Source organism: Cucumis sativus, chromosome 2 (assembly GCF_000004075.3).
Source record: "Cucumis sativus cultivar 9930 chromosome 2, Cucumber_9930_V3, whole genome shotgun sequence".
Taxonomy (NCBI): Eukaryota; Viridiplantae; Streptophyta; class Magnoliopsida; order Cucurbitales; family Cucurbitaceae; genus Cucumis; species Cucumis sativus.
Window position 1 is genome coordinate 11,645,425 of NC_026656.2, and position 13,513 is coordinate 11,658,937.

The 13,513-nt window shown below is 30.6% G+C and overlaps 1 protein-coding gene across 1 annotated transcript; it reads right to left on the reverse strand.

The window, feature by feature from the left end:
* Nucleotides 1-8,731: 8,731 nt before the first annotated feature.
* On the reverse strand, nt 8,732-13,272 carry LOC101208760. The gene is made up of 5 exons (XM_004145313.3): nt 13,109-13,272; nt 12,434-12,557; nt 9,796-9,895; nt 9,300-9,389; nt 8,732-9,053 (listed from the first exon to the last, which is right to left on the reverse strand). Exons 1-5 carry the CDS (start codon nt 13,143-13,145, stop codon nt 8,916-8,918), a joined length of 489 nt encoding a protein of 162 aa, XP_004145361.2. The 5' UTR covers nt 13,146-13,272; the 3' UTR covers nt 8,732-8,915.
* Nucleotides 13,273-13,513: the final 241 nt, after the last annotated feature.

Sequence of the window (13,513 nt, forward strand, 5' to 3'; positions counted from 1 at the left end):
AATCAATTTTTCGATCAAACTATCACCGAATTGATTATGATCGATTTAGTGAATATTCAAATGGACTTTGATCATGAAGGAATACAAATCAGTCATTGATAAGTTGACGTCAATCAAATATTGTCAGTTTAAATTTTTTCTAAGCTGACACTCAACGAACTCCTCCTTATCTTCAACTAACTACCTTTGATTTGGTCAATTTTGGTAGGTCCGTTCGATTTTTTTGTCTATTATGCTTAGTCCTGCCAAAAGCTTAATTATAAACATTACTCTGACTCAGAGTTTTCTTGTCGATTACATACTTTACAAAAGTGATTTGAAATATGAGTTTTATTTATATATATATAAAAAAAAAACTACTAAAATACAAAAACTCATTACACTTGATTTTGTCACGAAGTGTAAATATTTTATTAACTTTTTCATGTTTAACAATTTTTCAGACATTTTCATACAAATAAAAATAAACCAAAATACAACAAAATTCAATATTTATCACTAATGAATATTGATATAATTTTATCAATGTCTATAAAGTAATATTGATAGACATTGATAGAAGTCTAACAATGTTTATTAGTTTCTATCACGTTCACTAATAGAACATGAAATTTTACTCTATTTTATAAATACTTTCAAATAGTTTTGTCATTCGGGAATAATTTTGTCGTTTAACAAGTTATTAAATAATAAGAAAAATAATAATTAAATATCTAATGTAACGTCACTTAGAGAAAAGTTGTAGGGTCTTAGAATATGAAAATATGTTTAATTAGTTCATGTTTAAAAATATGAGAAAAAGAATTTAAAAATTCCCTCCACACCTAAACTGATTCCAATATTGAAACCTATGATTAAATAATTATAATATAATTATAATATAATTATAATAGTTACAATTTTAAATATTTTTTATTTTAATTTATTAAAGCATATAAAAAAATTAAAGAAAGTAAAGGTCTTTACATATTATAAAAAGAGTATTTTATGAATTTAGTTTTAAATTGTCTTTAAGATATGTAGCGCCAACCACAAATCCAAAATAACATAAAGATAGAAATAATTTACAAACTAATTTTATTATATTTTATTTTTCTATGAAGTTATATTTTTAACAAATATTTTAATTTTTACAATTTTCTAAAAGTTATTGGTTTGACTTTATTTTAAAAAAAAAAACAGTTAAAACCAATATGAACAAAGGGTGTTTATATACATAAAATAAAATATACACCAATTATTACTTAAGTATTCTATTATTTTGTATGAACGTAAGTTCAATTATTGCTTGTACTTTTATAGTATTTTAATTATTATGGTGTCAGTATGATGTTATTTAGAAAAACAAAAAAAAAAATTGTTAAAAATTGCAATTGAGATTAAGAATTCTATGCAGCTGTTGAAAAACATAGCATAGTGAACTTCTTTCTGGTGTGTCTCATCAGTTTTTTCATATAAATTCTTTCTTGCTCTGTAAAGATTCTGATTTTTTATTAAGAAATTGAAAATAGTTGAAAATCTTAAAAAACTTTTTAAATTTTATTTTAATAATGTCACATGTCGCCTCAGTTCACCTTCCTCCTCAACGAGCTCTAATTTCCATGCCTTCTTCTTCTCTTTCTTTTTTTGAGTTTTTTTTTCCATCTTCTATCATTTCGTAGGAGCAAGACTTTTAGTTGTCTTCTCTTTTTACGGTTTACAATTATCCACCCTTTGTTATCTTTTATTATCAAATCTTACTTTTCTTTGGAGTCCTTTGCTGTGACCTCTTGTTGGAATCGAACGACAATCAGCTCAAAGGTCCCAAATTCGATCAAGTTTTCCTTTGATCATAAATCGTAGTTGACTTCAAAACATTTAGGGTTACCGTCATTGCAACGGCATTTGTCTAAGCTACTTCCTTCAAATCTAGTTCAACCTTTTTCTCATGAGTCAACTTTAGCTCCTTCAGCACAAAGCATGTTTTTCATCGAGTGATTAACAACTCGATGATACTTGCAGTAGTTGGTATCGTCTATTTTCCTACTTGTTCTAGCCATTTGAACTTTAACGATTGAATAAATTATTTTTCTAGTAGGTGTTCCAATATATTTGAAATAGTTAAATTGGAAAAAAATCTAATTATTTTTCTAGTAGCTGCTCAATATGTTTGAAATAGTTAAATTGGAAAACTAGTAGATTTTTTCCGATCTCTCCTTCAAGTAGGTGACATTTGTCGTTATGTCGCCTCCAACATGTTTATGCACTTGCTTCTTTTTCCTTTCTTGAAGAAGACTTCAACCATAAATTCTTTTACGACACTTTTCACAATTTTTTCGACATCCTTAACTTCATTTCTTTTCATTTTTTTACTTCAAGGACCAAAAAGTCGTTATGCTCCATTTGGCGTTAGAATTTAAATAGAAATGATTTCAAATCCCATGATTTTAATAGTGTGAAATGATTTTAAACTCCTATCTGCATTTGGAACAAAAATAATTTGAAATCAATTAAATTAGTATTTCTAAAGATCCAAACAACGATAAAGCAAAAGAAAGTATGTCAATTTACTCTTATACCCTTATTATATTGTACTAAACTTGTTTTAAGAATTAAAATTTATTTCAGAGTGCAAATGCTACTTACATGTAATTATAAAAAAATATATTATATAGTAAAATCAAGGAAAAAATGAAAAACCAAAATCGAGAAATTAATGGGGGATTTTAAGGAAAAGGAAGAAAGTTTGGTATAAATGAGAGATATTTGAGGAGGAAGTTTATAAAGACATTTATAAAAAGATATATAGGCAAAATTGGAATTACACGTTTTTCCGATCAAAATCATTCAATATTCTATTCAAATCTTTGAAATTTTTTAAAGATCCAACAACGAAATTCATTTCAAATCTATCATGATTAAAGTCTTCCGTATAGGACTTTATTACCTGTAAAATAAAGAAAAGTTTTCAATGCATACCTTGAGATATCTCTATTACAAACAACTTAGTGACTCGATCCTTGTAGTTAAGATTCATAGCTCTCTATCAGTTGATGTAGTCAATGATTCGTTCTCTCTTTCGTTACGTTTTATTTGTCAACTCCATTATACTTACGGTACGCATGGTGTTGTAGAAGTGATTCAGGAACTCTCTTTCTCATTGTAATTTCCAACTGTCAATCACATCAAGCTCCAAATCCGTATACTACTCGAAATGTTCTCTTTCAACTTTGAAGGAATGATTGTCTGACCAATTGGGTCTTCTCAACTTTCTGCATTTTTCACGAGTTTTAATAAAATGAGCAATGTATTAGCTTCGAATTGTCTCTTCCATCAAACTGTTGGAACTTTGGTAGTTGGTATCCGACAAGCATTCTTCAGTTGTTGATCTTCTTAGTATACAACTTGGAATATATACATAAGATATCTCAGTACCGATCCTCTATACTAAGCCCTTATGGAGCTTATGATCATATCCTATAATTACTAGATCAACAAGGAAGGGATAAAGGTGATGTGTTACAGTTGGCTTTCTGTAACATAGTTTTCTTTTATCGTTTTCTTTGACAACAGAGGTTTGACTTGACTCAACAGTTTCTCGACCCTGGATTTAATCTCTCGAGGCAACGATTTCATGATCTTGCTTCTTGACAATTTCATTAGGAGATTTATTTTTCTCTTCATTTTTGCTATGGTTGCCTCAGCTGTTACATTTGTCATCAAGACAGACACTACTTCAAGATGTAATTATTTCTCTAATCCATCAGAAGCAAAAGCAGAGTTGTCGAAAAAAATATTTTCTTATATATGATGATCTTGTCTTTAGGAGATTCTATTAGTTGTTCCCCGCTTTTCTTCGTAAGGACCAAGTCTTGTTCTTGTTCTTATAACCTCTTTGGTGACTCTAGGTGGCGGTCTAGTGTAAGCAACGATAGCTTTGGATGTGACTTTCTTTGGTGTCATCTGTTGATTAGAATGACAAGAGAGATGAGAGGTAAAGATATCCTACTCGACATGTTAATTTTTCGCACAAAATTTCAAATATGTGTGTGTGTGTTTTGTGGAGTTAGACTTGTGTTGATGTTAATTTTGTTGCAATGTGGTTCGATCTCTAGAACTTGGCAGGATGTTCATGAAGTCAAAGTCGAAGAATGTTTGAAAGTTCAAAGAACTTTGTTAGTTTTCAAAATTGATCAACTTCACAAATTAGGAAGTCTTCTAATTATTGGGAGAGCTCGAAGAATTCTCTCTTGATCTAACTAAAGTATGAATTATTTTTTACCCCTACAAATGAAGAGAACTCCTCTATTTATAGAATTCTCATGGATTTTGTAGGTTTGAACTCGATTGGTTCATGGAGCTGGCTCTTGAGCCCAACTATATGAGACTTGACCATTATTTTACATTTAGATTAAAGGGCGAACAAAAAAATAGCAAAATAAGAGGTTTACTTTGAATAGATGGAAAATTTTTATTTAAATTAATAAAAAAAAAGCAAAACAGAAAAATCTGAAGAAAAAAAAAAAACATTGCTGAAACAATGTCTTAAATGTCCCTACTTAAGTGAAATTTTTTAATCCTAAATACAATTATTCAATAATCAACAAATACCCTATAATTAAATGAAACTCCCCACACACAATTAAAACCTATGAAAATTCTAATTTCCTTACAAAATCCAAAAAATAACATTTGTCACACCCTTCACCGTACACAACCTTGCTTGTCGTGCGAGAGTACACGGTGCAACTTGAGCATCATTGACGCGAAAAATGCCAAAGACACTCATTCTTAAGGTCCTTAAGCTCTGCCTAATTGCCTAATGTCTTGAACTTATGCATAACAAACAACTTTTAGGAGACATAAGTAACTTCACATAGAAATAAACCAAACATAAACTTTATTAACTTAACAAGGTGTTCAACGTTAATACAAAATACCACCGTTAACCAAAAGTACTATACAACACTTTAAACTTAAATTAAACGCGTGACAGCCTTCTCACCCAACAAGTCTTTCCCTTCTTCTTTACTTGACCTTAACGCTTGATTCTTGGAAGATGAGATTTTGAAAACATAAGTCTACTCAGTGAGATTTTTATGAAATCCTTTTCACAATACTTTTTCACAAATATCATTTTATCAACATGAGATGGAAATATATCATTTATCATAAATGCACCATTTTGCATAACACAAATTAGTTACCAAACATTCCTTTCGTCGAGGATCCCGAATCACTCTCTACACTAAAGTCATGTAACTTCGTGTTTAGACTGCTGAGATCATCAGCATTCGAGAGTATATAGATTTGAAATGCTCCATAAGAGAATAAAACATTTAGTGAAAATACTTACAACACTTGATCTTAAACCTGAAATGCTCCTCTCTCCTCTTCTCGCTTAGGCACTTTGGCAGCACTTCAATACGTAAATTTTTCTCTTCAAATTTTAACAAATGACTGAGGACTCCTATTTATACTACTCCTTAAACAAGCTTAGTCATTACCAAACTCTTGTCTATTTACCACCTCTTCATTTTAATGGTGCACGTGTGAGCTTAATGTTTACTGTAAACATGTTTAGTCCTTAATTTTACACATTAACCTCTTTTCAAATCAGATTTGGCATCTTCTCGTCAACCTTTCTTCTCGTTTAGCTTTCAAAACACCTAAAGATCCTTATCACATAGTTACACTTACCCTTCAAGAGTCCTCCTCGCAAACTACCTTAGACATCAATTTCTTATCGCCTAACCATTCAAAAGTCTTCTCACATAGCTTTTCTCACGAAGTAACCCACCTCTTCTCGCATAAACCACCCAAAATGCCTATTTTAGGACACTTAGTCAAATTTTTACTTCTTAACTCTTGAATTATTAAGCATAGGTCTTACAACACCTATCACCGTCAAAGTTCCACATAATCTCTATTGTAGTTTCACATCTTCTTCAAATTGTGCATGCATTCAAACGTTTTCAATCTCTTCACATCTTGAAATCCTTGAAGCTCTTCAAAGGCGAAAAGATTGCAACTTTCCTATCTTTGGCTTCTGTAGGTTCTACCGAAAAAATTTCTTGAAACCCTCTGTTTTCTTCAAAGTCTTCCATCAATTGCAGAAAAGATTGGAGGTTAAAACTTCGTCCTCTTCAAAACCTTCATATTTTTCAAAGTCTTCATACATTTGGCGCAAACCAAAGGATTTGCTTCTTGTCGGGTTACTTCTTCATCAAAACATAATTTGCATTGCCACCAAAATATATTTTTTAAAAGTAAAAAGCAATAAAAAAAATATGAGTGAACGCAATATGCGCTAAAATTAAGGAATCTAATCTAAAATATAATTTCAAATTGTTATTAAAAATATATATTATGTATTATTTAATAATAATTACCGATATAATTGTTAATAAATTGTTTAAAATATAACCAGCCCGAAAATCTTGTAGATATATTTGGCATTATTATTTGTGGTTGCTTCAATCTTGTCCAGCAACAAGTTAGTAGATTTAGTTAGGATTCACCAAATTTGAACGTTGTTTACAAAATAAACTGTATTTGTGAAATTTGTGATATTTTGTCTCATCTTGAAGCCATTCAAATAAAATGTACTTTGAATATATGCATTATTCTATAACTAGAGGTACCAAGAGGTATTCTAGCATGCGGCAATTAAAAAAGACAGCTTATTTTGGAGAGTACGAAATAGTATTATTATTTATTATAGCAAATTTTTATCTTTCTTCTTAATTTTAGGAACACATTTAAAGTAAGTCACCATTCGTTAATCGTTTGTTTTTTAATTTTAAAATTAAGTATATTTTCTCCTCATTTGTTATAATGTTTTGTGTATTTCTAGTATAATTGTTGAATTCTTAGCAAAATTCCAAAACACAAAAGCAAAAATTTAAAAGTTGTTTTCTAATTTTCAAATTTTGGCTTGGTTATTTAAGCAACTGGTAAGAAGAGTATATAACAAAAATTGTGTGTGTAGAAAAAAATCTAGATTTCTGAAAAAATTGCTTGTTAGAAAATGGTAGATATCATATATACATAGGGTGAATTGTGAGTGTGCTTAAGTATTCACTACCATCTTTCAAAGTATTTTAAATAATGATAATGTATTGTAATATATTTAAATTGTAAGCCATTTTGAAAGTGTTACTATATATAAACAAATACAATGTTTGTAAAATATACCATACTTGAAGACAACAATTTTCATAGCGAAGATATACTGTAAGGTAACTATGATTACATATAACACAAAATGATAACTGTGATTACGTATAACACAAAATGGTTAACTATGATTACATATAACACAAAATGGTTAACTATGATTACATATAACACAAAATGAATCTTGTTCCTAAATGAGAACATAAGTCTCAAATTCCGATTATCAAAACATATAAAAATATTTATTACAAACTAAAGACGGTTAAATTTAATACTAATAAACTACGATAGCGTAACTCACAAAATAGTTATACTTACCTAGCTCTTGTATATATAAAATACACTATAATTGAATGACTTTGGGACAAAACAACATATAAAAAAAGAAAATTTGAAAAAAAAGACCGAATTTTCAATTATAAGAAATTGTTATGATCCTACTATAGTCTTCAACAAATATCGAAATTAATCGATGAAAACCGTTAAACAAAAAGCAGAACATTGAATGTAAGAAAATGCAAATAACCTAAATATTAACGTTAAACAAAAAACAGAACGTCTCAAAATAATTAACATAATATGTGTATAGATTTAAATATATAGTTTGTATTTAAAATCTATACAATTGGCCCAAGAATATAATTTTTTTTAAATAAACAAAAATAGGTCGATAATCGTAATTGACATTATTTTAGGAAATAATCTAAATATTTCAAAAATCTTGTAATTGTGTTTGTGTATATATTTGACATTATTTTAAAAAAAATTAGTACAATATTCTCTAGTAACAAAATAGCAAATTTGAATGTTAAATTTCTAGCAACAAAATAGCAAATTTGAATGTTGAATACAATCTACAATAAATGGATTATTATGTTGAATACCATCTACAATAAATGGATTATTTGCTAGCAAAATTTGAATGTTGAATACAATCTAAAATAAATGGATTATCGTATATCAATAGTCGACGGTGGTTTTCCCATAATTCTTATTATTTTTAATTATTGTCATTTTGCATATCACTACCCTCAAATTTGTTATTTACACATTTATGTGTAGATTAAATTAAAAGGAAAATTTTTAAAAATTGTAGATTTTACAAAATATTTATCACCTATAGCAAATTCTATCAGCAATATTCATTGATATGTTACACTATCGGAGATAAAATCCAAAATTTTGCTATAGCTTATAAATATCAATTTATTATTCTATTTTTAAAAGTGCCCCAAACTCAATTAAACTTCAGCTGAAATCTTAATATTTAATTTGACAAAATCAATACATCAAGATTTGCCAATTTATATCATCCATTTCAATTTAGGGCAAATGTAACTTTTAATTAATCCCAAGTTTGTCATTAATTTAGAAAATGAAATCAAAATTGTGATCGAACCAAAATTTCTCAATTCACACCTGTTATTTGTCATTAATCCCGACAATAAGAAGCAAACTTGTAATTTGACCCTACTTGAAAAATCATGATCGTCTTCTTTGAAATCTTTATACCATTTTTTTCAATTATTTAAACTTCTGAATGCACTACTAATTTCCAAAAAAAAAAATTGAATTCAAATATATATAACAAATTCTAATTTATCTGTAAGTAACAAGCGATTTGAACCTTGATGAATCCAGAAAAGAAGTTGCAATTAAGAGTTGTGGCATATTGTGACATGAATTCAACATATATGGTCTTTAAGAAGGTGGAATTTTAAAACAAAGCTTTGTGGAACAATGCTGAAATTGAATTTTTACACACCTTGAGCCCACCGATCAGGTTCTTCAACTGGGAGAGGTGGTTTCTTTTTTCCACCTTTCAAACGTGATGATACATTATCAATCGCTGAACCCAATTGTTTTATTTTTGCATTCAATGTCTCTCTCGTTGCCTGCATTTCAGAACAAATCATCAACTTTTACTCTCTTTACAGATATCATTTTCATTTCTTTTTCTATTTGACAAACATGGGATGATTGGTCGCGCTTTAACAAACAATCCATTCAACAAAATAAAATATCACTCCATACTACTCATATCCACTCAGTGATGTATACATGCAACTGAATCCCTTGGATAGTTAAGAGACTAAATAAACACCTCTATCAGAGTTCGAGGACTTATAATTTATAGTTACCTCAAGACCATCTTGACCTTCGTCGTAGTATACTGGGCGCTTAGCCCTCCTAAAACCATGCTCATTTTCATTTAGTAAAAATCTCCTTATCTGCATTATGTCCATACAAAAAGAAACGAGAAAGCTTATAAATAAAATTTGAACCTATGAGAAACCATAGAACTCAGTTTAAAACAATTAAGAAAAAAACAGAGTATAGCGCATCAAGGAGTTGTAATTTTCCTATAACTAACAAACAGCAGCTCATGACGCATGCCATTTCTGAAATTCATATAAAGTTATGCAACCAAATGCTACAACTAAACATATGATGGGCAAAGAAATAATTAGCCTTCTGATTTTGCATATAAACTTGAAAATGACTCTTTAAAGGAAATTGTTGACTTCATGAAATCATCTAAACAGACATGTTTCTGCGAACATTTAAAATACACCCTAGCTGAATCATAATGATAACATGCCGGAGAAAGAAGTTTAGACAAAAACATTTAATCACCTGGGGAGCAAAAACATAAGATAAGGTTCCAAATACAGCACCCCCAAGAAAAAAACCGGCAACAAAATCACCACCTCCACTTCCACTTCTACCACCATCACTGTAACAGAAAAAACAAACCCGTAACAATTAGTCCAACTATCCCCTAGGAAGAAGATAAAGGAACAATTTCCTCACAGGGAATAAATCTCTGGAGTAAATAGAATTCGGTTGCTTTCAAAACTTAGAAGAGGTTACATAACTTTCCAAACAGGTCACTACAAGGCTAAGCTGAATTTGCCTTTCTAATAATCTAAAACCGTAGGAAAGAAACAAGAAGATTTACAAAGTTAAGTGAAATCAAGAAATTAGGGGGTGTTTGGTGGCCCATGATGGGATGGGTTTGTAATAAAATGTAATCTGAAACTTATGTTTAGATCAAGTGTGTTTTGGACCTAATTTTTAATACAAAACTCATTTCATTTTGATGATTCTCAATCCAACCCTCTTAATGTTTTGGCCTTGCGTTGTCAAAGTCAATATATACAAAACTAACCCATGGGCACCACTTGATCCTAAAATATTTGGATTTGACATCTATTCTTATTTCTCCTTTTATCACAATATACACAGTCCTTGCTTCTTGCAATTAATTTCTGTCTTGAGGATGCCTTGTTGGGTTATTGTTTTAATGAATTCTCATCAATGAAGTTTTTTTATCCATATGGAAGTTTGAACAGTAAGGAACTAGTAGCAAACGCATCCAAAAAACATCCAATACTTTCTTTCAAGTACCCAGATGGAAGAGCTACTTCAGGAGTAAACAAATGTATATAATGAACTATCATTTTATGTGTAGTAGACAATCATAATTACTACAATTCATTTGTAAAATTGAAAACCTACAATATATACACACTCTATACGTATATTAAGAGCTATAAAAAAGATCTTGGAATTTAATACTATTTGTGTATAAATATTTGTCTCACTCCTTCGAGTGGCTATCAGGTTAGATTAAAGGAAAACACAAAAATTTGTCTCACCTCTCATTCTCTCATCGTGTCCCTTGGTTTGAAAAGGAGGGAAAGAAAATGTATTTTCTGGAGGATCAACAGGTGGGTGATAGACGGCTCTACACAATGTTTCTTCATATATCCCAAAAATAAAAAATAACTAAATAAATAAAAAATGGCTGAAATCTTAGGTAGGTGTGGTAGCTGTTTCTTTTCCATTTAATTTATGTAACCCTTTGTCCGAACTGCTAACAAGAAAACAAAGGATGTGACAGCTATCCTCTCTTTGATACAAAAGGTTAATTCTAGGATTGGGAGAAGAGATTTGTGTATTTGGAGTCCTAACTCTTATGAGAGGCCTCCTCTAGTAGTCCCTTCTTGTGTTGCTTACTCTTCTCCCATTAGATTTTATTTTCTCAACTTCTAAAAGATCGATATTCCAATAAATGTCGATTTCTTTCTCCAGCAAGGAATTATTTATGGTAGTTTAACATGCCGGGATGACCCTCAAGAAAGAGGCATTTTTTTATTGCCTCATTAGGTTGTATCCTCTGTTTGAAGGCCTGAAAGACCTCGACCATTTCCTTTAGAGATGCGACTTTGCACCCTATTGTGAAGTTATTTCTTTGAGATGTTCAAGTCTCAGTTGGTCTGCCATAAAGACCTGAATGAGATGATTGAGCAGGTCCTTATTTTCACATCTTCAAGGAAAAATGGTCATTTCTTGTGGCTGGTCAGGATGTGTGCTTCACAATGGGACCTTTATGGTAGGAGGAACAATAGTGTTCAGAGGTTTGGAAAGGGACCAAGTTACAAAATATCCATTGCCTCAAATTCAAATTTGATCTCCTTCCATACTTCACAAGCAGCAACTAGTTCATGATTCCATTTACTGGCCTCATGGATAATTTCGTTACCCGCACGAGCAAAGATCACGTCCCTCATTACAAGCTTGTACACATGCATCTAGAGCTACTCGGTTAGCTTCGGCACCAGGTGCATTATCCCAAGGGTGCCCTGAAGTTCCTCCGCCAAATTGCAGTACAGAATCATCTCCAAAAATCTGAATGGTAGTACAGAATCACGTTCCTCTTTAGACTCAAATTATGAAGGTTCTTTTTTAATTACTTGATAGGTGTGTTATTTTACAGAAGTGGAAGCCCTTTCTCTAGTGGTCTTTATTTTCTCTTGGCTTTCTTTTTAGTTGTCTGTGTATTCTTTCATTTTATTCTCAGCGAAAGGTTGATTCTCATTATATATGTGTGTGTGTGTTACTAGAAAAGAACAAAAAGAAACGATATTTTTTCTTATTTTACATGTTCTCCTTCCTACTCATCCCTACTCTCACCCAGCAGCTTCTTTCCTCATAAGAATGTTCGATTGTATTGCAACTGAGAAATACGATCCATCCTTCCACTAACTTGAATTTTTAGAAACTAAAATCGCTCAAAAAGCCAGCTGTCTGAAATTATTGCAGATTCATGAAACTTTAGAAGCCCAACACGAAATAATTGATCACTATATCCACCCCAGTTATCATTCATGCCAAAAATACAGCCTACGTAACTTTACTAAGAACACAATACTTCAACCATTAAAAAATTAAATTTAATAAGCTTTCTTCAAAGAACTACATCACGTACTCGTAATCAGCACGGACTGATAACTTGTGGTTGGTTTTCGAACACTTCCTCCGGATGGCGAGTTTTGATGTTTGCCCAAAGGAAATGGACTTTGAAGAGAGATCCGAGGGCTTGATCAATCCCCCTAGACACATAAGAAATGATTGAGAAAGGAAAATTGAATTACCTTGTTGAAAAAAAATAAGCTACAAAAAAGAAATAGAACTAAAAATTTAAACGACTCAAGTTCCAAAAAGCAATCAAGATTACCACCTTCAATTTTCACCAAGAAACTCATTTTTCATCCAAAAATTCAATTTTCTAGAGTAGTTTCCAAGAAAATATTTCGTTAAAAACGAGGGGCAAAGAGAAAAAAAAAAAACTCCAACAATCTATCATCAAAAATTAAAAAAAAAAAAATTCTACAATAGGAATATCTACATTGAAATCAACATTAATTAAAAATCCAAAATTCATCATCGTGGGGGTATACATAATAAACTTCCACAGAGAATTGAATACAAAACTCTTGTCCATTTAAACCCATCCGTTTCCATAGATTATCAAAGAAGCCTAACAACAAGCGATAATTACTTCCAAAGCTGATCAGTGGAAAGAAACGCAGAATCAAATGAATATGCATATGGAAATGAAAACCTGAAAGTAGTACGCGAAGAGAGGAAAGATTAGATATACCAGATACGGAGAGCGATGGAGCAAAGCAGGCGGCCATGTGAAAGGAGAGGATTCAAAGAAGAGATCTGGAGAGAAAGTGGAGAAGAGACGGGAAGAACGAAGTAGAGAGTGTTGTGCTGAAGATAGCTGCCTTTTATTCACCTCTATTACCAATTTTCCAATATATAAATTACACTATTATTTCTACGTTTATTTATGAAAATTTGTCCAACATTTTTGACAAAATATTTACGAAGAAAAAACAATAATTTTTAATTTTTCTATTTAAAAAAAAAAAAATCTTAGCTATATACAATTCATAACATGTGAAACGTTTTAAAATAATTAAGTACAAAAAATAAAGTTAACACATCAGTATATACATGACATTAATAAAAAAACACATACATAATACACCATTTAGAG